At 50.3% G+C, this 25,791-nt stretch overlaps 1 protein-coding gene across 3 annotated transcripts in view; it reads left to right on the plus strand.

Moving 5' to 3' along the window:
- The window catches only part of TMEM63B (transmembrane protein 63B), a 51,069-nt gene that overhangs the window by 19,161 nt on the left and 6,117 nt on the right, over positions 1–25,791 (plus strand). For 2 of the 3 annotated variants that reach the window (XM_054061645.1, XM_054061646.1), the window contains exons 2-17: positions 12,984–13,182; positions 13,812–13,891; positions 15,732–15,770; positions 19,216–19,306; positions 20,119–20,156; positions 20,889–21,031; positions 21,302–21,353; positions 21,629–21,737; positions 22,240–22,310; positions 23,123–23,203; positions 23,334–23,457; positions 23,547–23,680; positions 23,836–23,973; positions 24,252–24,405; positions 24,660–24,766; positions 25,560–25,646. In XM_054061645.1, coding sequence (XP_053917620.1) covers positions 13,006–13,182; positions 13,812–13,891; positions 15,732–15,770; positions 19,216–19,306; positions 20,119–20,156; positions 20,889–21,031; positions 21,302–21,353; positions 21,629–21,737; positions 22,240–22,310; positions 23,123–23,203; positions 23,334–23,457; positions 23,547–23,680; positions 23,836–23,973; positions 24,252–24,405; positions 24,660–24,766; positions 25,560–25,646 — 1,625 coding nt within the window. In that variant the 5' untranslated portion in view covers positions 12,984–13,005. The remainder of the gene's footprint in view (positions 1–12,983; positions 13,183–13,811; positions 13,892–15,731; positions 15,771–19,215; positions 19,307–20,118; positions 20,157–20,888; positions 21,032–21,301; positions 21,354–21,628; positions 21,738–22,239; positions 22,311–23,122; positions 23,204–23,333; positions 23,458–23,546; positions 23,681–23,835; positions 23,974–24,251; positions 24,406–24,659; positions 24,767–25,559; positions 25,647–25,791) is intronic. The other variant, XM_054061647.1, reaches the window with a different exon arrangement.

Consider the following 25,791-nt stretch of genomic DNA (forward strand, 5'->3'; position numbering starts at 1 on the left):
GCTTGTATTTAAGTTATGATGGTTTCAGTGAGTGCATTTCAATATAAGTAGATACTTGGGAGCTTTCCTGAGCAGAGGTGATTTCTTTTGTATGAAGATCCTTAGAGAAATACCTTAACAAGCATTAGCCCATACAGCTGCCAAAGCTAGATTTGTTGGGAGAAATACTAAGTGGTAACCTCATCTGAGTTATTAATTAGTATTTAATCTTGGAATGCCATAATCAACTAACTGTTTTCATACTCCTACTTCTGTGATGTCTTTGGAAAGGCCAGAAAAACTTTACGCCTGTAAGGAAAATTCTGGAGGAACTGAGTACTGTTGTGTTGTGTTGTATTAGAAGCCTCAGCTACTGCTTTAATGAGTGATTTGGTTTTTCATGCAATACATGCGATATGTTGTGTTGATCCAGACATGATGTACAGAACAGCACGTTCACACTTTCCAGCAACCAGCAAAGAACACTTTTGTTGTCTGAAGGTACCCTGATTGTCTTTGCAGTCCACTGGCTCCTTTTTATTTGGGTGTACTGCCCCTCGTGCCCATCTCTGTGATGCTGCGCTTCACATCAGTCCGTATAGCCAGATGCCTCTGGGAACAGCCAGGATTGTGATTTCTCGTGGAAACCTATGGCACACTTTGCATCTTGATGATGTTGTGCTGTATGCTGATATTCATGTCCAGGGGAGGGTTAGGTTTGTGGGTACAGAGTGAACTTGAACTTCAAGGCTTCATGCAAGATGGAGACACAAGGTCAGAGATGAGATTCAGCCCAGGCTTGGGGCACCTGGATCCCATCCATCAGTGCTATCACGCTGTTTTCTTTCTGCATTAGAAGTTGTCTGTGGAAGCACAGGGTACAAAGGAGTGCTTTGAGAGGGAAAAGTGGTCTTGAGAAATGTGGCCAGAGTAAGTGATAGATCTTGACTCCCACTGATGCATAAGGACAAAGGCTGAAGGATTTAGCCTGGCAGTAGTGGTGGTGGGATGGGAGCAGTGCAGTTCTGAGCATGGTCCCTCTCAGGGATGTAGCTGTGGCTCCAGTCAGTTCCCCAGTGATTTGCACTCTGTTTAGAGCAATGCTTTCCATTGAAAACAGCCACCAAGTGTGCAGGCTGCCTTTACAGCACCTTCAGGCCATGATGCTTAGCTGCTGGGTGATGTCCAAACTCAAGCCTATGAAAATCACCTGCTCCTGTTTTCCTTTCAGTGCTACGCCGTGGAGGTGCAGAGGCCATGAGATGCTCTGGGTGCATGGCAGGCATGCCTGAGGGGGCTGCAAGGTTTCTGGTCTTACTTCTTCTGTGTGATGCTGGTCCATCTGTGCAGAAGGGCCCTTCCTGACCTCACCTCCGGCTGCCCTTGGTGCACAATATTTGGTGTGCTCCACATTGCTTCTGGGGTGACTTCCAAGCCATCTCCTTCATGCCATGTCAGGATTTCAGTGGTCTTAGTAGGTGTGAGCGCCCTGACTGTGAGCTGGGGTTGTGGGCAAGAGGAGCCCAGGTTACTGGCTGCAAGTCTTTAGTGGACTTTCACAGGCCTGGTATTTGCTCTTGTGAAGCTGTGCTCTATGGATAAACAGAGCGGCTTTGCCCAGTTAAAGTGCCATTTCTTTGTTTGTCCTAACACTGAGATAAAGTCTGGATGACGTGAAGCTTGTACTGCTGCATCTTACCAAAAATTCAGCACCCTCCTCCAAGTTCAACAGCCACTCTATCTCACACACCTTTATCTACAAGCTGGGTTACTTGCCTTGAAGTACCACTTTGCTGTTCCTGTTCTCAGCTGAACACCGTCATCTCTGTGCCCAGTGCCCAGCCAGCACTTTGTTCCTTGTGTTCTCAGGCCAGGTCCAGTTCCTCTTGCCAAGCCCCATAGGGTGGAGAGAGACCATTGAAAAGAAGAGCCCAGTCAGCATCTCTCGAGTGCTAGTGGCTGGCTGAGAGCCTGGCATCCCCAGCCTGGTGCGTGCAAGTGACTCCTGCCTGTAGACCCCGGCCCTGGCAGTTGAAGGCAGGCAAAGCTGCCCTAGAAACTCATGTTCAGCCCTTGTTCTTCCCAGCCAGTAAAGGTTATTGGGGAAGATACCTCTAGATTAGATCCCTCTGCCAGCATCAGAGCTAATGTCCTGCAGAAGAGGAGTTGGAACGTCTTTTGACACCAATATGCCAAGTGAGGTCCAGCAGTTCTCTCTCTGTAGCATAGATGAGGTCTTGGGGGCAAAGACAGTCTCAAGGCTGTGTTTAACGTCTGTCTTGCTCTGCTATGACCTTTGTTATTTATTTGTTGCTCAGCAGGAACTCAAAATTGGTCTCTCACAGACGCTGTCTCCCTTGTTGGAGTTCAGTAGTTGCTGGGACAGAGTGTATTAGAGGAACCATGTACCACCATAAAACCTCAAGTTTTTTCCAGCATCAGAGTGTCCTAGTTTGGACATCCTTGTGCCCAAGGCTACCCTATTGCTCTTGGCTCAATTGGGTGCTGTGCCAGCCCTCTGTGTAGTGCCCTGGTGCTGTGCCATGGATTGGGCTGTGCTGCTGTTGACGGAGTTCTGACTCCTGTTTTCTACAGCAGATGCAGAATGCAGATGCAGAATGCTGGTTCCCAGGTATTCTCCTGCAACTGTCCTGGCTTGCTGGCCACGTCCAAACCACTTGCTGGTGGAGAGCAAGTGGTGCTGTGAGAGCCCTTTGCTGATGGCTGCTGTTGTTGAGGAACAATTGACTTCTTTCCTCCTCTTGCTGTGGTTGCCAAATCTCTTCTCAGCATGGAATTCTGAAAGGAGCTCAATTCTGCCTGCTGCAGTGGTGTGATTAAATTGACCTTTGTTGCTTGTCTGTGCCATGGGTGCTTTGTAGCCCAACCCTACAAGGCAAGCACTACCCTAGGAATGCTGTAAGAAAAGTGAAGAAAAGGTAGGAACATCCCTACCCTGCAAAATGCAAACTCTCAGAGCTGCAATCTGCTTAAAGATCTTTGAAAAGGGCCAGCCTTTATTTGTTATAGGTAGGGTGCAAGTGCCAGAGTATGGAGTAGGTGTTTCTGCTTTTGTAGGAGCAACACTGAGAGACTGCTCCTGCTGGAGGTCATGCAGCAGCCTGGCTGCCTGCCTCCCAGTCTCTGAAAGGAATGAGTTTCCCTCTAGGCTTCCTGATTTCACATCTCATGTGTTTCCTGCTGAGTGAGAAAGCCAGGGCCCTTCCCTGCTAGTGCCAAGCTTCTTCACCTTCTTATGTGAAGGAGGTGCTTTCTCTAAGCAGCCCATGCGCCCACTTTGCCACTGTTCCTGAAATGATGCAGGGCTTCAGTTTTCCTGGATCCCTCTGGAGCACTTACTAAAAGCAGGTGCACAAAGCTTTTCTGACATGCCATCCAAGAGGGATAATACCCCAGCCCTGTGTGTGCTGAGTGTGGTGTTGTCAGTGCTTAGAGCAGGAGGACCGGGCAAGGAAGAAGTTTGTCCCCAGTAATCTCTAAGTGATCAGCTTGCATGCTGCAGAGTAAGGAGTAGGGATGCTCTCAGGGCTGATGCAGTACGGTATCCTACCAGCTCCTGGTGAGGAACCAGCTGTGGAGCCCTGAGAGGAGGCCTGGACAGCTCCAAAGGATACTCCTTGCCACTGCTTGGTGACTTGCATCACCAAGGGTTTCCTTGATGGGTAGTACTGATCACGGTATGTAGGTAAGCGATTATGGGCAAAATTCCTGTGTCTTTGAGTGCTATGCTGCAAGGAGGTAAAGACTTCTCTTGTACAGAAGCGAGAAGGAGGTAACAGTCCATGTCACCTTGAGCGACTAGCTCAAAACTCTGGTTTTATGAGACACATACACGTGCTTTACTTGAGGAAAAGCTGGGTGCAGATGAGAATACCCAGTCTGTGATGACTGGTAGGGGACAGAATGGGGCACGAGGGAGAGCAAGTATGTTAATACTCCCCTATGCACAAGAGGATTATGATCAGAGATAAACAAGAAGCTCTAAGATGAGGTAAGCTTACTGATAAACAAAGGAAAAAGGGATGAGAGCTGGGAGAAGTGCAAAGCTCCTGCTAAAAATGTGTACCTGTGCAAAACGAAGAAGATGGCATTTGGTCACTTAATAAACAAAGGGGAACATGGAAAAATTCAGAGTAAAAAGGAATCACCAGGGAGATTGCTTCATGTTTCAGCCAAGACAGATGTCATGCACCTGGAAAGCTCTCCTTAACAGTGCTCAAAAGCCCAAGTGATTTTTAGTGCAGTAAAGATCCCATGTGAATAGTCACTCTTATCTAAATAATGAAGTATGGGAGAGCCACTCAGGGGCAGACCCGCAAATATTTTGCAAGGGAAGTGTGCGAGTAGTGTAAACGTCGATAATAGATATGCAGGAGATAACCAAGAAAGAAAACCCTGAGGAACAGCTCATGTGCTACTGGGATCTATAAACCAAAAGCTGAATATCACTGGTGTTAATAGTTGGTGGAGCCTTCATCCTTGGGTTTTGTAAATGTCCATTGGGAACTGGTAGAGTTGCTGCTGCTGAGGTGTAGGTAACAGATGAGGAAGCCCTGTTTTCTGGGACTCACTCCCAGACAGGGTTTGGTTGCCATATGGCCACCACTCTGCAGAATACACAGCGTGAAGTCCAGCACCTCATCAGTCTCAGCTCTTGACTTATTTATGTTGCATTTGCTGTATCACTACCACCATATGTCTACAGGAAACAAAGGAAACCAAACAGTACATGGTATTTCTTTACAGATTATAAAGGCAAAGTTGATTTGTTTCTGATAGAATTACAGCCCAGGAGCTTGAAGGGAAAGTGACAGGTAGATATATTTGGAACTTGTATTTGATTGGGTGACTCATGAAATCTAACACTCAAAACTTAATGCAAATCAGGTTGGCTGTGACTCTGCCATGCAGACTGAGACCTGATTAAAGTGGAGAACTGTTTGATAGGTTTGGGCTTCCTCTTGATGGCAGAGTAGGAGATGGGCCCTTGCTGTGGACTAGGGGGGGACATATGGATGGGACCCTGGAGATGTCAGTGCAATGTTGAGACTCCATAGTGTTTGTGAGGAGGCAAACAAGATTTGACTGAGAACCTCTCTTTAGCATTGAAGAAATGCTGGGTGCCATGGCTGTGTTCATTCCTTGTAGCAGAATGGAGGCCCTTTGACTCCCTTCTTGGCAGTAGAGCGACAGCATGGCATTGTGTGGGTGCGGGTGTTACGTCAAACCTCCCTGGAGGGAAAGTGGACACCATCAGCCCTTCCCTGACAGCCCAACAGGGACAGACACCCCTTGCTCAGGAGCACCCAGTCCAAAGGGGTGTGAAAACTGAGGCAGGAGAGTAGCAAGGTGCAATGTGGAAGCAAAACAGAGCCAGAGAGACCAAAGAGTACTTAGACTGAGGGCAGGTTAGCCAACTAAGATGAGAAGAGCATGAACCACAGTGTAACAGGGTTTCGAGCTACAGTACAGCAACTCTTGGCATGGTACGTTATGTTCAGGGCACCATGTGCCTTAAAAGCACTACTAGCAGATTGGAGGGAGTTTCTGTAAAAAAGAGGCATAAAAAAGACTTAGCTGTCTGGAGCTAAATCTGTATCACTTGGCAAGGCAGACCATTTCCAGTGGGTGAAGTCAACATGATGGATTTTGCTGGTGTTCAAAGGCAAGATTTTGTGATTGACTATTCTGGGTAGTTTTGAAAGGGACAGAGGCATGAAATTGACGGGTTCCCTGACATTCAGGGAAGTTGGCACCCAAGAGCTCTTCTCCTTATTGAAAATTATGGATCAGAAAATAATTTTCAAGAGAAGTGTTGTGTGGCCTGGTCAAAGGAGGACTGTCAAGAAAGAGTTGTGGAAGTAAAAAGACTTTTGCTTCACCTGAAACTTTGAGATTTCCCTGATGCTGAGATTCCCCTGCTTGTGGAGTGTTCTCTCCCAAGGAAGGGAGTTCTTTCAACAACCCTATTTCAAGCCCTTGAAGTGAAGGAGCAGCCTGGTACTGAGACTGGGAAGTAAGCAGGAATCTCCTAAACTTCTGTGTCCCTTCAGGATTCCCCTCTAGCAGGTTCTGAACAGAATGTCTGGAGGAGTTCCCCTCGCTTCCTTCTAGTTTTGCTTGTGAAGCAATCTCTGTAGGTCTTTGTTGCCTTCAGAAGAAAATCAAACCTAGATTTCTCATGGATCCAAAGGCTCCCCACTCTTACAGTCTACTTCCATCCCTGCCAGACACCATCCCAGCACAGACGAGTCGTGCGGTCAGCTGTGCTGGGAGCAGGACCAGGGGTTCCCAAGCAGCACGATGTACTCAGCCAGCAGTACGCCAGCTGCTGTAAAGCAGTGCTCTGAGCAGCATGGGACCAGGGGTTGGCTGTGACAGTGATGATACTTGCCAACACCAGAGCTGGGAGCTGATACACACAAAAAAAAGTATGATGCCCTTTGCTGGTAGATATTTGAGGCCTAATGCAAAGCCAGCTGGAAAGACTTCGGATCCAGGGCAAGGGTGCACTTAGTTTTTGCTTTGAAGAAGCCGAGCCCGCCAGATCAAAGCTTTGGAGGCCAAATATCTGCTTGGCTAGCTCTTACAGGCGATGAAGTGTGCAAGGAGCTTTGTATGTTAACTGGAGGAGATGGAGGGGAGGCAAAGAAATGCAGGGCTTTGGCAGGCCCTCCTTCTTCCTGGTGATACAGGACTGATCCCTACTGTATGCTTGTGAGTGCTTTGCCCAGGCTTGTTTAAAATGCACCGCTAGCACATTTGCTTCTAGATGCTTTTTTCTCTTGGCCTGCTGATCAGGTTCCTCCTCACTGCACCCGGCGCGTCAGCACTTCTCTGGCCCTCAGCTGCCTGAAAGCCCCATGCCAGATCCGAAGCATGGCGCAGGGCAGCTTTCCCACTGCTCTGTCTGCACCAAAAGTGCTGCTTACCCCTTTCCTTTGTTGCTGTACTCTGCGAAAGGCTTTCAGTTAATTTGCAAGGACTCCACTGTTTTTCCTGTGGTCTGTCCATGGCTGCAAGCGGTTTGTGTGGAGCTTTGCTGGACTTTGTCATCGAGGTGATCTAGGTGGCTGTTTTGGGGAGATGGAAAGGCTCCCTCAGTCTTGGGTACCTGCTGTGTTGAGGATCACCAAGTGTCCAGTGCAGGCAGATCTGTGCTGCCCTGGCAAGGCAAGGGCTCAGGGTGGCTTGTCCTCCAGGCTCAGGTCCCTGGTGTCACAGTCTGGGTCTCCTGTGATGCTTGGGAGACCAAGAGAACCCTAGAGGAGCAGGTCTGCAAGGTACAGGCCATGCTCCTGGCACCCTCTAGGGCCAGGAACCAAAATGCACCTCTCCTCCCTGAATCCCATGTCCTAGAGATTTAGCAAATTTGGAGTGATGTGTTTTGTTGGTTTTTGTTTGGTTTTTTTTTTAACTTGGAGATGTTTAGTATCCTGAGCCCAGACCTGCTGGTATCCGGCTGCCTGTCTCTGTGCACCCAGCCTTTTGTGAGCCTGTCACATTTTCATAAATGAACACGTCTCTAACGGAACAAATTTCACTGTTCTAATTACTGATGGCGTTATTAACATTTACCAGTGAGAAAACAAATGAGTGTAGCTCGTATGCTTACGTCGTTCTGGCTGCAAGCGCAGGCATATGCTTTATTGATTTAGATTTTTCTGCAAGCATTTTTCAGGCCACCTTCTTATGTCTGGCTGACATCAGTGATGTGGCTGGAAGTACACAGCTAGACACTTGCCCGTGTCAGTGCATCTGTCTGAATGTCCAGCTTCTGCATCACTCCTGCCCAAGTCCCTGCAGTGTTTTCTCTTTCTTCCTGATGCTAGAAAGAGGCTCCAGGATGAGCTGGCAAGGAGAATGCGAAACACCCCATTTGTAAGGGCCTGGAGCACTGTTTTTTATTGCTTGCTCCAGCCACACTGTGACACAGCAGAGTTCAGTGTAGGGCAAGTGGTCTCCTTAACGGGCACTTCCTGATCCCCTGCTTTGCCCAGGGCTCTGCTGGGTGTCACCTCCTCCCCAAACTGCAGGATGACTGTGAGCACCCTGAAGCACATTCTGCAACTGAGATACAGCATGGAAGGGCCAAGACATGTCATCCTGGCCTTCCCAGCCTCATGCCACCTTCTTCCCTCTTTCCCTTTGCAATGAATGGACAGAAGCAAGAAGGCTTGCTGGGCTCCTATGTGAGAGCTCATCCAAGAGGAAAACCCAGTGAGCTCTGCTGGCCTGCAAGCCAGTGGCAAAGGCAAGGAGGAGGAGAAGAGCCTCTGCCCTCCTGCGTCTACCAAGCCCTCAAGAATGGCAGTTCCCAGGGCTGCGTTTGCACAGGTCTTGGCAGGCAGGAGCTGGGCTGGAGGCTGTGCGCTGCAGTGCATCCAATAGGATGTGCTGTAGTGACTTCAGCTAAGAAATAAGTAGGATGCCACTGCTCCTGACACATGGGAGTAGAAACATGGCCTGATGTGGACAGCTGAATCTGCTGGGGAAGTAGAGCAGGCTTCTCTGGGGATGCGGAAGCAGAGGGACTGCTATTCCTCCCTCCTTCCCACTGCTCATAGAGAAGGGGATGGAGTCTAATATTGCTAAATAAGAGCCGAAAAAGCCTTCTGGCTAGTCTTTCTATGCTGCCCTTGCTCTTTTGAGGAAGTCAGCATTAAATGCAGAGAGTGCTGAAGAGGAAGGCTCCAGCGCTTGCATGAGACCTGGTTTGATGTCCTGCTCTTGCTGTCTTCTTAGCCTCGTTAAGAAGAAGTGAAGCTGTGCTCACTGTCACGAAAGAGCTTGGACACCTCAGACTGGTTCCCACCACCCCAGCTATCGCAGCAGCTTCCCACCAAGTACCTGCGCCTTGGCTGTCTTGATGTGCAGGAGCCTGTGCTGATGCTAGCATCTCAGCCCAGGTGGAGCCAAGCTCAACCTGTCCTACAGCCCCTGAGGGGAAGGAGGGATAGGGAAGAGCACCTTTAATGATGTCTGGGTACAGCACAGCCTTTGTGGTCACAGGGGCTCTCTTACCTGAGGTGACAGCATCCAGGAGGCAGCCAGGGTCCTTCCCCAGAGGCAGGCAGTGGGATCTGAACAGAAAGCTTTGTAAAACCATCTCTGTCTTGGATGGAGACAGGACATGGATGTGTGTTTGAGGAGAGGGGCAGTTGTTGCTAAAGGAGTCCCATTCTCCCTCCCACAATGCCAGAGGGATTTCCTTTTGTAATTGGGAAATACACTGCTGCACCGCAAGACTGTGTGTGCTGCGAGCACCGGCTTTCCTCTCTGCCTGTGCTTTGTTTAAAACACTGGACTTAATGTTGACTGCCCCCAGGACCAGCTCTGCACCTTGTAGCACAGGACACATTGCAGCGTGCTCTGGCTGATTGAGGGTGGGAACGGAGAGTCCTCTGAAGTAAACACCTGAGACCAAAGTGTAAATTGAGTGGGAGGACAGAGGTACTGCAAGACCCATGGATTGTGCTGTGCCTGGCAAGACCAGCCAGCCTCCTGGTCAGCCAATAGACTCCTGGAGAAGGTTTTTGGATGAAAGATGCTAGGTAGACATTGCCTGTCAAACCTGTAGGAAATGGTCAACAAGCTTTTTCTTAATTGCCTAATTTGTTTTGTAACCCCAGAAGAAGCTGGGCACCTTGGTGGGTCTGACCTGAAGCAGTGGGATGGAGGGTCTCCTCTAGCCTGCTGCTGAGTGTACCTGCAACCAGGGAGCTGTGGGAACAGAAGTGTTCCATATCCCTGCAAGCTTTCCCAGCCTCCTGCATGCATTAAGCACCTCTGTCTCCTTGGGAAGCCACTTCTTGTGCTCACCAGCTGCGCAGGAGGTTGCATACGTAAGGATGGTGCTGACTGCCACAATGCCACCTGCCTGGGCTGATGAAAAGTCATTTCAAGCCTTGGGCATATGCCATAGCTTTTCGATTACTGGGTGTACTGGCTAGATTACTGGAGAGGCTAGGGAGGTTTATCTCTGGTCTGTTTCAGTCTGTCCTCTAGGCTTCAGGAAAAAAATACATCTTTGGGACCTGTTTCTGTGAAATGTTGCGTAAATTACCTATAGACTCGCAAAGTTTGTCTTAAATGTATAATGTTTTGTATAAATAATGATTGTGACAGGTTCGTGGGTAATGTGAGCATATAAGCCTTGTTTCTTTTAGAACGATAGCCAGAAAATGGGGCTATGAAACATGCAGTAATGAGGTAACTCCTTACTCATGCAGCTTGAGCTCTGCAGAGGAAAATCATACTTCCCTGATCTGTTGCAGGTCTTTCAGTACTTTGGTAAAATAATAGGTAATATTTCAGCCAACTGGTGTAACCTGCCTAGATGTTCATAAAAGCTCTGAAATTTCTCACAAAAGACTGTTAAGAAAACTGTCCACTGAAGGAGGACAGAGTCCTGAAGCGAAAACTGGCTGAGGTCCACAAACAAAGCCTAGGAGTGAATGAACAATTACAGTGTGACAAGAGTGGAGGGATGAGGTCCTTTGCTGTTAATGACCCAGAAAAGATAATGTGCAGCAAGGTACCCAAAAATCTGCTGATACTCTAGAGTTGTTCAGATTTGTCAAGACGAAGCAACTCCAAAGTGACTCTGTGTGAAGTGAAGTGATGTGAGGCAATAAGAAAGTAAGTACTGAGAAGCATGCAGCAGGTGTATGGGAAGGAATGATTTGTTCTGGGACATAGTTGGCTTCTAATTTATTGTGGCTACTCAGAGTAGCAGCATGTGGGCTGTTTACAGAGATGCTTTTCCTCGATACACAAAGATTTCATCAGAAAGTAAATCATGCTGAGCTCCAGAAAGATCAGCATAAGGAAAGATGCTGTTCTGGCAGTCAAGGTAATTTCCCTACCTACGATATCGTATGTGGTTCTGGTCACCGTTCTGTAGGGTCAAGAGAGGATGCATTGGAGATGTGCGGTGAGAGTAGTCAGAGCTGGAACACACCTTGTGTCGTGGGAAGGAGAGAAGGCAATTAATAGCAGTGAGCTTAGTACGTCTAGAAAAAGCAAAGGCTTCTATTCTTTACCTCTTCTCACTATGCAAGGAGAACTGAAGGCTGTGCAGTTTCAGTGGGATCAGTCTTCTATTCAACGTATGGACTTTGTTGCTGCACGATAACATTTACAGCCTAAAAGTTTACAAGATTCCCAAAAAGAGGAATGAGAGGCATTTTTCTTTGTAGTGAATCTGTATAGGCTGGCACTTTAGAGGTAAATAGAAGGAGATAACCATTCACACTCCAAAATGTGTCACTTCCCTTTGGTAAATCTCATCCCATCATTTCTTCCAATCCCTCCTCTAGAGCTTCCAAGTAATTCATTAGTTCAGCCAGGCTGATTTATCCTGCCTGGCTCCCCACTTGGTTGCCAACTGTGATCTTGTGGCTTTTTCACTCACTTTTTCTGCTCCGAGCAGCCCTGCTCCAGCTCTGTACCTGTGAGGAGCTCTTAACAGGTGGTTTGATGGCATTTCCAATTTGGGTGATCCCCATCAATGCTCATACCCAGACGGTTTTTTGCTTGTCACGGTGCCCTTTGTCATTGATGCATCAGCTGTTTTGCAGCTGTGCATCCATCCCAGATGAGTTGGGAGGGGTCACATTGAAGCTGAGCTCTCTAGAAGCAAGTGGTTTGGTGGTCATTATCCAGCAAGCATTGTGCTGTGATAAATCTCTGCAGCTAGGCAGAAAATTGCCAGGATATACCTGTGAGCTCAGAGGAAGAGCTCTGCACCCTCTCTGCTGATGTCACCATCTCACGAGGAGATCTCTACAACAAGAGGCTGAAACTAGCACAGGGCAGAGGTGGTGGCTTTCTGCTGTGGATGAGTGATTTGCCAAGCCCACCAGGATGGTATTTTTTGCCTTGGTAACAGCCCTTGAGCATTGCCCAGAAGTGATGCTGTGCTAGCCAGCCTTTCTGCATGGTCTGTGGTAGTAGAGAAGGATTTGGGGTGGTTGGCAGATGCTGGGTAAGAGGAGTGGTTTAGGGATCGGCAGCTTGGGTGGATCTCCCCATCTGTTATTGCTACTTCCATCTGCAGCTGATGGGGTTTTCTCTCCCCTGTTCCACAACGTGGTTGTGTTTCTGCTGTTAATTTTCGTTTCTAGACCATCCCAGTGATGCTCAGTTTGCATTTATCCATTGCTAGCATGGTCTCTGTTTCCCATGGAGCTGTGCCACAAAGGAGGAAGGACTCTCCGTGTCCATACAGTGATGTTGCAGTGATGCTGACCTAAGCCCAGCTGTGGGTCTTGTAGCAATTCGGGGAGGCCACTGAAATAAATAAAATATTTCACCAGCTAAATAGTACAACCTAAGACTACTCTTTGCCCTCTCTGTGGTTGCATCTAAACGAATCCAAGTCAGAGAAAGGCAAAAAAAAAAAAAAAAAATGGGAGGTATATCCAGCCTTTAATGGGTGCCCTGGGAGCTGGGGGCTGAGGCCTGCAGTGAGAAGAGGGTGGTGATTCAGCCTAGTAAAGATAATGGCACACAGCCAGGCGCAGGAAATTGTGGGCTTGTGATACAGCAACTGTCCTATAGCAGTTTGTTTCTATCATCCAGATGTGACTTCATGCCCCCACTACCCCACCCTTTTGCTCTTTCCTATACTTAAATGTTCTCACTGCTGAGGGGAAGGCGCTAAGACACAGTGTCCTCCAGAAGAGGGGTAGTCCTTGAGAAGAAGGCATACCTAAGTAGTGTGAGAGTGGGGGAACAAGGAAAGGAGCTCTGTGACTACGCGTGGTGGGACCACAGCTACTGAAGCACCTGGGCTCTTCCAGCACCCCCAAACTCAGCAGACTTCTCCAGATGACCTTGTCTCTGGACACTTGTTCTTTGGGAAATCTGTAGCACAGAGGAACCTGAGATAGCAGGCAGTGTTGGCCTCTGACTCCAACAGAGCTACAATGTTCTCCAGCTGGTGTGTGTTTAATCAGGCCTTTCTGTCCTTTCCACAGGGAAGACGATGAAGCTGTAGAGATGCTTCCCTATGTGATTGCCACCCTGGGCTCAGCAGGGGCCGCCTGCAAAGCCTCCACATGCAACAACAGTACCAAGGACTACTGCTACAGTGCCCGCATCCGCAGCACTGTGCTGCAGGGGCTGCCCTTCGGCGGGGTGCCTACTGTCCTAGCCCTCGACTTTATGTGCTTTCTTGTGAGTCTACCTACTGTTGCTTCGGTGCCTTTTCCCCTAATTAGGCGTGAAGGGAGGACTGTGGTTGGGTGGTTAGAGTTGAGGGCCCCAGATGCCATCCCTGACTTTGCTGCTGTCTGACTTCATGGCCCTGATGATATCCCTTAGCAACTGTGGATTTAGCCACTATTGACTTAACTCAAATACCACCCCACTGAGCCCATGGAAGGGTATTGCAAATTTTGCTAAGGACATGGGTCGAGTTAGATCAGTCTTGCATCCCAAAACTCCCACTTACCGTGTCAGGTCCCTGCAGCTTTACCCACCCAAAAGCTTTGCTTGTTCCTCATTACAAACTGCAGGACCACAGATGTAGCCATAATCTCACCTCCTTGGGACTTGAGGGCCTTTTGATCCTGTAGTTTACATAGCCTCTGTGTTGTATGCCGGACCTCTGCCTCCCACAATCATCAAGATAGTCTGATTTTAAAAGCACTGGTGAACTTGTGCTGTCCCATGGCCTCAGTGTGCCATTAGCTGAGCAGTTCTACCCCCTCCTACCCTCCTTGTTCCTGTGGCTCTGCATGCAGAGGATGAGGACAGAGCTGGACAATGCCTCATCTCATAGCATTTCCTTTGCTCTCTTCCAGGCATTGTTGTTTGTCTTTTCAATTTTGCGTAAAGTTGCGTGGGACTATGGACGTCTGGCCCTGGTGACTGATGCTGACAGGTAAGTACGGGAGAGGGGCAGGAAAACAAGGCTCAAGCTACACCTGTCTTTGCTATGGGGCAGAAGTGTTAAACCCCCTTGCATGTACCAGAGGCATCTGAAGAGGAGAGGCAAACATGCCAGTTGTACTCCCTGAGCTCCAGGAGCAGGAAAAAAAACCCTGCTTACTGGCTTTTTGTTACAGTATCCTTCTCCCAACACAAAGGAGTGGTCCCTACTGGTTCCGCATCACTTATGGTCCCCACGGTGAGATAGGAGTGCAGAGGCCTTTACAGAGGAACAGCAGAAGGAGAGAAGGGAGGAAAGAAGTCACAGGAAGGGTGAGAGCTGCCACAGTGAAGGCTTTGTTAAGCCTCTGAAGGTGTCTTTGTGACTCTGCTGGATGCAGTTCTCATTAAGAGCACTTGAAAGTGGTAAGCTGCATTTCCAGGTGCGGTACCACTGTGCTAATGCAAGTTCAGCTCACATCCCAAGTGCTGACGAGTCAGTCTGGGTGTGGATCTTTCTTGCCCAATGCATTTGTGAACTACAGTGTCTGTTTGCAAAAGCTAGGGCCCATTTGGTATGGCAGCTCCACAGTAGAGATGCTATTCTCATTTTCACTGTTAGCAACAAGAAAGAGAATGATTTTTTTCCAGTGCAGAACAAGGAACTTTTCTTGACTAAGCTAGAGGGCTTGCGCGGGTAGTCCACTTCTCTCCAGGGGTGGTTCGCTATGTCCGTGGCACTTTGTCATATGCTGGAGGCAAAGTGTAGCTTCTAAAGGCTGGCTGTGATAGGTGGGCCTTCTCCTTGATCAGCTCCATGAGCTCATCACACTCAGACTTGGATGAGGCCGAGCTCCAGCCTCTTTGGTTCCTTTGGCAGTACAGATTCAAGCAAGCTGCTCTTGAGCTGTCCATGTGTAACAGTGGAAAGAGTTGTTTTCTTCCAGCACTGAACCAGGAACTCTCCTGGTTTAGATAAGAGGTCCTGGATATTGTTTGATAAGCAGCTGAGACCCTGTGGCTCCTCTGTGCCTCTTTTCCTGGCCTGGCTGGGGAAATCAGCAACACAGAGGCCTCGCGGGAAAGCGAGGAGGAGGGAATTAGCCAGATGAGACTTCCTTGGGGACAGGGCAGCAGCTTCTTGGGTCAAACTATCTGGACCCAAGCACTGGATGGTAGCCACAGAGGCTGCACAGCTCTGAGTTTCAGTGGGGAAGAGAAAGCCAGACCTTGTCACAGGTGATGCTTGAGCACGTTGGCTGTAGGGGATTGGGATCGGTAGCTATAGGCAGAAAGGCAGAGGGGTGGTAGCTGTTTGCTGAGTTAGAGCTGGTAAGCACAGTGAGAGGGACAACATGGCTGTAAGAGCTGTGGATCACCAGGACCAGGATCCCAGGGAGAAGCCTGTTCTGTTCCCCTTTGTGTCAGCCACTACCCACATATGTGGGATGAGATGAGCATTTTGGGAGGGTGAGATGCAAATGTTGGCTGCCTGGGTGGGGAGGAGAGGTGTGGAAGGGGAGCTTAGAAGGCAGCTGTATGGTCTTGGCAGGTGGTCTTGTCCCTCAGGAGCACCCTAGAACACCAATTGTGTTGCCCACCTTCCTAGGAAAGCCAGCTTTCTTTTAGTGGGCAACAAAGCACACTGTCCCTGGGCCAGCAGGGACTCGGGTGTTGTGGTCTGGGGTGGCACTGGGCTCTAGAAAGAAGGTCTTCTCCAGTCTAACCAGGTTTCTCCAGGTTTTTCTTCCTCAGGACAGTGTGGAACCCACTTGGGTGCTCCCCATAACAGAGGAGACCTAGCACCTGCTCCTGTGGTTGTAATCTCTCGTTTTGTGTTTCTGTGCCCTCAGGCGCCGACGCTGGCAGACGGAGCGAGAGGAACGGGAATAGTATGTCGTTTTTTCAGGGTCTCGTTTCTTCTGTCTTTCTTGCTCTTTCTCTCTTTGTCATTTTCCCTTACAGTTTTACGTCTTCGTTCTGAACTAACCTAAGTGGTTGGGAGTTTGGGCTTGGATTTGTGCACCTCGGTGGATTTGTGCTCTTGTCTTTCTTTCCTCTTTGTGTCAGCCACTACCACAACTGCATGCGCCATGGTTTTCTCTTAGTATCCCTTAAATGCCCCTGAGGGCAGCAGGAGGCTGAGGAGCTCCCATTCCCAGCCGAGGTGGACAGTGCCACATCACGTACCCGGCTCTACCTGCCGATATCCAGCTGTCCTGCCCCACAATGGACAAAAACCTGGTTGCCTGACCCCAACAGCATGCTTGAGTCAGCTAGGTGCAGTGGAGACTCCTTTGTTGTATCCCTCTTGTGGCAGGATGCTATGAGGGCAGCTCCCACACCAGTGGCAAAGGCAGATGGGTGCAAGACCTCTCTTTTTCCTTTACTCTGTGAGGCTGCTGGGACCAGGACAAGTGTTGGCTCTTGTCCCTTGCCACTTATTCCTGGCTGGCAGCATACTCAGCAAGGCAGCACCTTTATCCTTTCTCTCTGTCCCCACAAAAGCAAAATTCCTGCCTGGGTGCTGCCTATGGCCCCTTGGCCTGGTGTTGCCCATTAAGCACTTCCATAGACCCTCCCTCCTCACTTTTTCCTCTTTCTTGCTTCTTTTATGCAAAAGGAAGAGCACCCCCTGTGCCTTGGTGACTGACTGGGTGGTGTTTGCTGATCAGTTGGTGGTGCAGAGCCTGTGGTGGTCACTCCAGCCAGGCTAATACATGTCAGGGGCAGCAAGCTGCAGCCTTGTTTCTCAGGCTCCATCATTTGCAAAGCGAGGGCCTGCTGCTGCCTTGAGAGGGTACAGGGATTCTCCTGGTTTTTGTGTCTGCTCCCCAAAGGAGCGGAGCGATTGGAACTGTGAAAACAGAGGTGGTGGTAGCTGTGGTACCTGGCACAGAGGGGACCCCTTGCTTCACTAGTGGCTGGTCCTGCTTCAGGTGTCTTGCTGCTAACACCTTGCAGGGGGAACAAGGCAGAGGTAGCAGAGACTGTCATGCTCTGAGGCTTTTCATGGGGGCCACTTCAGTAATTCTCACAAGTCCTTTTCTCTCTGTCCACGGGGCTGCTTCTTCCTGCTCCCACTCTTCATCTGGGCTTGCTGGAGCCCTCTGCTGATTCTCTAAAACCTACTGCTTGAGGTGGAACACTGTTGGTAGCCAGGAACTGCCAAAAGCCTATGGACTTCAGCAAGGAAACCTTATTCTGGCTGTGCTCCTCCAAGGCTAGTGGCACCTTCCCATCCCAGCTCTTCTCAGTGCTGGGGTGCACAGTGGCAGGTGGTGGATTAGGGACATGTGTATGCCACCTGGTGCTCCCAGCAGGAGGGCATCCTCCTCTGACATGTCCCTTTGCCTGCAAACCAGCAAGTGCCCCTGTCCTGCCCCTTACCAGCAGCACTCTAAACTGGTGACTCATATTGTACCAGGAGGTTGTGGCAACTTACCTGCTCTTCTGTGTGTAATGGCAGTGATCAGAGTCCTGCAGGACTTGCTGCCCACACAGCTATCTCTCGCCTCACACCACAACAAGCCCCTTCCACGGCATGCCTGGACTTCCCTCCTGGACCCTCAGGCCAAGAGACCTCTGACTCTCTTTCTACCTCCCTTGCAAAGCCAGCACCAAATCTGGGATAGCAGGCATGGAGAAGGCCTCTTGGGTCCCATCCTTAATCTTCTTGCGGTTTAGGGCAACTTTGCCTCCACTAGTGTTTTTCTTTAAAAGGTCTCCAGGCTAGATCCAGGTGCCATTGGAGATCCCTGTTCTGCTTCCCAACTTTGGCAAGATTTGATCCACTCTGTTTTCTCAGCGCCACTGGTCATCCTGATTATCATCTCCACATCCTGCCTGGTCATCCCATAACACAGCACTCTTCTCAGTTCTTCCCTCCAGCGCTGCTCTGCCCTCTGCTTTTCCAGTACTGAGGAGCCAAAAGCACACAATGCCGTCATGCTGAGCTCTACTTGAGGCTGCAGAAAGCAGAAGTTCACCCTTGATCCCTGCACCCAGCTGCAAAGCCTCTGAGATTTTAAAGGGCTGAAGGTCTGAGAGCTTATTCACATGTTGCTCTGGCCCTCCAGCAGAGCAGGGGGTTGGGCTGCGTAGTTGCAAGGCTGCATGCTGCTGTCTGATCTGCATTTCTGTAGTCCCATGACCTTCAGTTAATCTCCTTTCCCCATTACTTCCAGCTGGGAACTCAGCAGGTGCACCACCTCTCTGAGGGAGGCCATGTGTCCCATTCTCTTTCCTTCAGCAGGCGCTGAGGGTCTTTACTTGTTCTCTTTCCCATAGCGTCATCAACCTCATCTCTAGCACTTGTCTCTCAGCTGCTGCTTCTCTGGGTTCTTGTCCATCTGATCCTCCTTGAGCTTATATGCGTTAAATGGAGACTATGTTTTCATCTGTTTTTTTTCCTTTGCTTCTAGCCTTCAGAACTGCCATACAACTTCTTGTACTTCCAAGGTCCCAGCCTGCAAGTGGCTTAATTTAGGTCTCTGGACCATTTTCTTGTTTCCTGCCAGCTGTCCTCCCCTTCCATTCATAGTGAGGGCTCTTGTATGCCTTGTGTGTTTCTGCTGCATGTTCTTCGTCTAGGTCCTTGCCTGCACCTGAAGTAAAGTAGTTTGGAACGTTCACCTCTCTTGCCTTCCTATCCTTCAGCCTGTGGTCATTTACTTCTAGCTGCTTGCCTTGCTCCTGCTGGAGACATTTCCAGGCTGGAGGCTCAGCTGCATTTCTCCTACACTGAAGCGCTAAGGGCAGAGAGGTCTGGTGTAGCCAGATACAGCCCACCAAAACTCCCAACCTCCCTCTCCCCTAAGGCACGTGAGAATTCCAGGATGGGAGCCACTGCCAGAGCCTCTCAGGAGTGTCAGGGCTGCCGCCTTGTGGCTGCACTGGAGCCAGTGGGGTGCGGCACCCTCTGGTTCCCACCTCCTCTCCTCTCCTCTCCTCTCCTCTCCTCTCCTCTCCTCTCCTCTCCTCTCCTCTCCTCTCCTCTCCTCTCCTCTCCTCTCCTGTCTCTAAAACCTGTGCTAAACAGACCTCATCTCTCTCTCTCTCTCCAGCCCCTCCTTATAGGGGCTGCTGCATAGTGCAGGTGCCTCTCAGAAGGTGCTGAGCAAGTAGCATCCATGGCTAAGCCTTTGGGGGCTGCTGGGCTCGGGTGCTGTCTGAGAAGGAGTCTCTTCTTGCTGTTGTCTCTGGTCTTGGATCTCATCTTGCTTGCGGCAAACTGACCTGAATTAACCTCTGATCTTCTGGATGCTCTTGGTTCCTGGCCAGGCTGCCTCCTTGCATCTTCTGACTTTCTCCTTTGCCTTCCACTTGTCATTTTAGCGTAGCCTCCGCCCTGCACTCAGACAACCATGACCGCTACGAGCGCCTCACCTCCGTCTCCAGCTCTGTGGACTTCGACCAGAGGGACAACGTGAGTAGCAGCAAGAGTCAAACACTTTGCCTTTGAGTGGCCAGGAGCTCACAGCTTGTCTGAACCAAGGGCTTTCAGAAGAAAGACTATTTGCCCATCCCCAGGCCTTAGGTCCCCCACCTTATAGTGTACGAGACTGATATAGAGCTCAGGGAGACATAACTATGTGGCTTCTACATGTGTGCTTTAATAAGTTGTACACCCATCCCAGTGGCTTAACGGATGTCTGTCCGACCTATTGTCTCAGCCTTACAAACAATACTTGCCAGCTCCTCCTCATACCGCTGTCTACCTCTACTGCTGTTTTCCTTTCTGAAGGGATGACACAGTTCGGTAGGATAACAGGGTGTGACAGAAGGGTGATGAAGTTCCCAGGAAATACGCCTCCCAGAGGTGTCGTTTGAGGAGCGCTGGCTTGGCCCAGTCTGTCTTCCCAGTCCCTGCAGAGCTCCTCCTGTCCAGGATGATGGCTGAAGTACCAGTATGGTGATTTTTCTGGGTGTCCATAGGCTGTGGAGAGCTTCTATGCTAGCCAGAAGCCCTTGGGTCACCTGGGTTGAGCTGCCAGTTGGTAGGGGACAGCCACATGGCAGAGTCCAGCCTGTGGTGTTCCCTGTGGAGTAGCACTGTCATCTCCTTCACCTTGGCCCATACATGGCTCTGCACATCTGGATGCTCATGGTCAGTCCACTCCTGAGCCAAGTCTGGAGAGGTGAAAGGATGCCAGCCTGGTCCTCTGAGCCTTTGAAGGGGGTAGCAGGGATAAAGGAATACAGACTGATGCAAGACCCTCCTGTCTTCTTTCTGCACAGGGTTTCTGCTCCTGGCTGACAGCCATCTTCAGGATAAAGTAAGTGCCCAGGACCTGCATGGGGATGGAGGAGAGGTGGTGCAGGGTGTGCATCAGGACACCCAGCACTGTACAGCTGCATGAAGATGCTGTCCTTGCTGCAGCCCCTTCTCTGCAGAGCACAAACAAAGTGTGTCCTCTGGAGAGGGCAAGCAAAGATGGGCCTAAATGAGGAGTCCTAAAGCTAAAATTAAGGTCACACACTGAGTCTGTGACAAAGGAGAGCACCCAGCCCAGGTCTCCCCTGCCTGTGTCCCATCTTGGAAACACTGTCTGCTGCTCTGCAGAGATGCTCCTCTCCCTGGGACTCCTCCTAGGAGCACTGCTGTCTGAGGAATGACTGAAGGGGCAACTGGAGGGTGCAGGGAGATATTCCCAGCCTGATGATGCTGGGGAGTAGTCTCCTAAGCACTTCTTGGCTTTCAAGCACTGTGGGATAGTGTCAGCCATCCCATATCTCAGCAGGGGACTACCAAAAGGGTGCGAGGTGGTGTTTGCATGTGTCCAGTTGTCTGCCCTTGGCAGCAGGGGCCTGGGGAGTGGGGCTGCAGTAAGCATTGCACAAGCAGATTTCTGCCCAGGCTGATTTAAGGCTGGGTGCTGCGCGCCATACCCCAGGCCCTGGCTACAGCTCTGTACAGCAGGATCAGGAGGGCAGCCATGACCCCATGCTTTACTCCAGCATTTGAGGGAATGTAGAAGATTGCCTGATGGCCTTTCTCTCCCTGACAGGGATGACGAGATCCGAGACAAGTGTGGAGGTGATGCGGTGCACTACTTGTCCTTCCAGAGGCACATCATCGGGCTGCTGGTGGCCGTGGGTGTGCTCTCTGTGGGCATCGTGTTACCTGTTAACTTCTCAGGGGACCTACTAGGTGAGAGCAGGGAGCCTTTGGCTGGGCTGGGGGAGCTGGTTTCTCAACACCATGTCCCAGGCCACTGGGGAGCAGTGGAGGGCAGGGCAGGACTAACGCAGACAAACCCTGACTGCTGTCCCACTTTGAGCATGGCACACCCCGGAGGGTTATCCTGGGTAGCTTGGGTTTTAGGATCTTCTGCAGATGAGATTCCTGACATAGCCCACCCCAGCGGTGCCCAGTACCTGAACTCAGTGTAACTGAATGTTCTTGTGTCTTTCTCCCTAGAAAACAACGCCTACAGCTTTGGGAGGACAACTATCGCTAACTTGAATTCTGGGTATGTGTGGGCAGGGACAGGATGGATAATTGAGGCCCTCAAGGGATATTTTGTAAATGTCCACTTGCTGCACCTCCTTGAGGGTTGTATTTCTGCCTTTGCTGTGAGGCTACTGCCCCTGTTCCAATTTGCAGGCTGAGCTTCTGAAAGTTGGTTGCAGGGCATGTGGGTGCCATGCTGGTTATGCTGCTCCCGGCACCTTCAGGGGCTGACCAGCCATACACAGACTTGTAATGGCAACCTTGCATTGACCTTTGTGGTCTCCCTTGTTACAGGAATAACCTGCTGTGGCTGCACACGTCTTTTGCCTTCCTATACCTGCTGCTGACTGTGTATAGCATGCGCAGGCATACCTCCAAGATGCGCTACAAAGAGGATGACATGGTGAGCAGGACCTGGCCACTCTCCCAGGCGCATTTTCCCATGCCCTTCTGTCAAGTCAAGTGGCCTTAGAGTGCTGAGCACACCACATCCCACAGCAAGTTGAGGCTGTATGGTTTTGGCTGTTCTTTTATTCTGCCTGGCCAAAGGCAGAACTCCTGCAGAGCAGCAGCTCTGACTGCCTGTGGGAAAACAGGAGAGACCTGTGCTGGGTGAACATGTGCAAAGGACCTCATGCCTTCCTCCAGCCTTTGTTTCTTAAGGCTACCCTCTGTTTCTGTTCAGGCAGCTGCAATGTAAGCCCCATTAGCCTGTCAGTGTGCTGCATACAGGGATGGAGGATCCCAACAGCTAGTGGAAGCATAGGAGAGGAGGAGCCCTGGGTGCTAGATATGACGGGGCTGCCCTTTCCCATCAGTGACTCAGGCCTTGGGAGGTTTTGGTGCAATCCGGTCTTTCACAACATCCACACCTACGTACCCTCTCCTTTTTTCCTTCCTTCCAGGTTAAACGAACTCTCTTCATCAATGGGATCTCAAAATATGCTGAGCCAGAGAAGATCAAAAAGCATTTTGAGTAAGTCTCACTGTGTCCCTAATTAAAGGCTGCACTGTAATGAGGATATTTTTACTGGGGTAGTGCTAGTGTTACCTAGAATGGCAATGATATATTGAGAGCCAGAAGCTAGTGAAAATCAGTAAGCACTTGTTTTGGACATCTCACTGTTGTTTTTCTGCACAATTTTTTATCTGAATGTGCAGTGTCCTTGGTTTTGTGCCTTAGGATGTGCCCAGTTATTTCATGGGATCAGCATGGTAAGTAGTGGACAGGCCATGTCCTGGAATGTAGTCAGGCTCAGGGATGAGGTGCACGCAAGATGTGCTCAAGCAGTGACTGTGGGGTGTTGTGCTGCTGCTTCTGTGCTGTTCACAGTCCTTGTGAAGAAGTTTGTGGGATTTTTCAACAAAAAGCTAAGTTCTTCTTCCATCAAGACCTCAATGAACACACTGTGAGGCCCGTGTTTAGAAGGACCATAAGGAGAGAAATGTTTTGTACCCTTTGGGAACCCTTCTGCCTCTTTCTGACCCCAAGACCTGTAGCCCATGAAGGCAGAGAAGAGAGTGTGGTGTCAGGGGTGCCCTGCTGTGACATGGCACAGGTCCAGAGAGGCTCCCTGTGCCGGAGCCCAGAGAATGTAGCATTTGCCCCATGTGTTGCTTTTGCTGTAAGGATCAGAGTGTGAAGGCTCCCCTGCTGCCTCCAGCAAGCTTTTGCTATGTGCCATGATACTTGGCCCAGGACAGGACAGAAATCCTTGATCTGTGGGGTTTGCTTGAGGGTACAGCTTTTGGTGCTGGGTGTGATGAGGTGGTGCTTCCCATCCACAGAGAGGCCTACGCCAACTGCACAGTCCTGGAGGCCCGTCCTTGCTATGATGTAGCCCGGCTGATGTTTCTCGATGCGGAGAGGTAACCCTTGGTTTGAGAGGGGGTGGACGGGGGCTGTGGGATCCCACTCAAGTCTAATCCCACAGGAGCTTTTCTGAGTAACACTCGTTTTCTTTACCTTCCTTCCTTCTCTTCCACTCTCCTGTTTCAGGAAGAAAGCTGAGCGTGGGCGAATCTACTTCACCAACCTACAGAGCAAGGAGAACACCCCATCCATGATCAACCCCAAGCCCTGTGGCCACCTGTGCTGCTGCGTCATCAGGGGCTGTGAGGAGGTGGGGAAAGAGCTGGAGGTGTTGGGTGGCAGGACATGTTGGGGCTTGAGTCCTCAGGTCTGTGCTCTTACCCCTGTCACCCTGTCCAGGTGGAGGCCATTGAGTACTATACCAAGCTGGAGGAGAAGCTCAAAGATGACTACAAGCGAGAGAAGGAGAAGGTGAACGAAAAACCTCTTGGGATGGCCTTTGTCACCTTCCATAATGAAACCATCACAGCCATGTGAGTGTAAAGGGTCCTGAAGGGTCCTATCCTCCCCAGGAACATGACCTGTCTTAGCTCTTGCCTTAAATCAGAGGAATCCCAGCACTAAGGCATTCCCTCGGCTTTTTTCTGCCAGCCCTCTGTGTCAACATCTCCCTCTTTCTTTTCTCTAGAATCCTCAAAGATTTCAACGCTTGTAAGTGCCAGGGCTGTGCGTGCCGTGGGGAGCCCAGGGCCTCCTCCTGCAGTGAGTCCCTGCATGTCTCCAACTGGACTGTCAGCTATGCCCCTGACCCACAGAACATCTACTGGTGAGCAGCTTTGTGGGGCTCAGCAGGCTGTGCTGATGGGAAAAGAATGTACCCTTGCGGTCTCCCCTCCCCATCTACTCCTCTGGTAATAGATTGAGTTGTTCTCCATGAAGACCGGCCTGGCTGAGCTAGAGGTCTGATCTGACTTGGAGGGGGAAAGCCTTGGGCTGACAGTCAAAGTGGTGTTCATGCAGGCTGGGCTGTGCGTGAACTTGAAGCTCTGGACCTGCCCTTCTCCCCGATGCCATTGTCCTGATGCCCTCATTCCCCCATTCCAGGGAACACCTTTCCATCCGGGGCTTCATATGGTGGATCCGCTGCCTTGTGATCAATGTGGTCCTCTTCATACTCCTCTTCTTCCTCACCACTCCTGCTATCATCATCACCACTATGGACAAGTTCAACGTTACCAAGCCTGTGGAGTACCTCAACGTAAGGCCTTTGGAGACAGGTGCCGTATGGGTAGCATGGGAACTACCCTGAGGCACGAGAGAGAGTAGGGAGAGAGTTTGTCAGCATTCCCCAGGTCCTGTCAGCCTGACCATGAGGGAGGCGCTGAGCCTGGTCTGCGTGCAGTGGCAGCCATGGTGCTGGGGACTTGGTGTCAACAAAGGCAGCTGTACTTGTGGCTGGCGCAAAAGCTGCAGCACCATGTAACATGCGGACTCTTCTCTGCCTTGTTGTAGAACCCCATCATCACCCAGTTCTTCCCCACCCTGTTGCTGTGGTGTTTTTCTGCTCTGCTGCCCACCATTGTGTATTACTCTGCCTTCTTTGAAGCGCACTGGACCAGGTAAGGACAGCCAGCGCCTGTTCTTTGTCATACTAACCTGCCACCTGGCCACTAAGAGCTTGTCACTAATGTAAGGCTTTGGATCCTTCTGCTTGAACTTCTGTCTTCTCAAAGTGGAGTGTTATGTTGCACCTCTTGGACACCTGGAGTCTGCAGTGGACAGCATTTCTGGCAATCCTTAGCTTTTGTTTTTGCAGTATGGTCATCTGAGCAGAGCTTGATGTAGGTCTACAAGAAGAAAGCTGGGATGAGTTCAGGGCTGGTCATTGTGAGAAATGCTAGTAGTGAGAGAAGTCTTGGCTCAGATGGGCAGGCAGGAACAGTGTGCCTGTACCCATGTGTGAGTTATCTTTTCCAAGGGAAAATTGCCTTAGTTGCTTTGGCTTCTGACCATAGGGAAGATATTTGAAGTGCAGTGCACTAGAAAAGTGATGCTTGTGAGGCGTGCTACCCACGGGACATGCGATGTGAGCATTGTTTTCTACTCTGTGTTGCAAAGACTGGTGGTAAAGACGTCACCAGCTGTGAAGACTGCAGGTCAAGAGAGATGATTGCAGAGAGTCCTCTAAGCATAGGAGGGCTGGGAGGGCCTGTGAGACAAGGTGAGAGGAACTCAAGAACAGACCTCTGACACTGGAGGGAAATAGGGTATATTCATTTACCAGTAGTGGGCAGGGTGGGATTGAGGTTTTAGACAATGGGAAATGCTTTCTCGTGAGAAAACTATGGGGCCACCACTTCTGGGACTGGCAGGACAACAGCAAAAAATTAACAACTTCCTCTCTGCCCTTAGGTCTGGAGAGAACAGAACAACCATGCACAAGTGTTACACCTTCCTCATCTTCATGGTCTTGCTGCTGCCATCACTGGGCCTGAGCAGGTAGGGGTGGTGGGAAGGGAAAGTAAGTGCAGAGACCTGGAGCACCAAGAGGGCTGAAATACATGCCTGGTTGTTCTCCAACGATACATCCTTTCCCCATGCACAAGTTCCCTGGCCACTGTCCCTTTGGGAAGGTAGCATTTCG

The sequence above is a fragment of the Cuculus canorus genome, chromosome 3 (assembly GCF_017976375.1).
Source record: "Cuculus canorus isolate bCucCan1 chromosome 3, bCucCan1.pri, whole genome shotgun sequence".
NCBI lineage: Eukaryota > Metazoa > Chordata > Aves > Cuculiformes > Cuculidae > Cuculus > Cuculus canorus.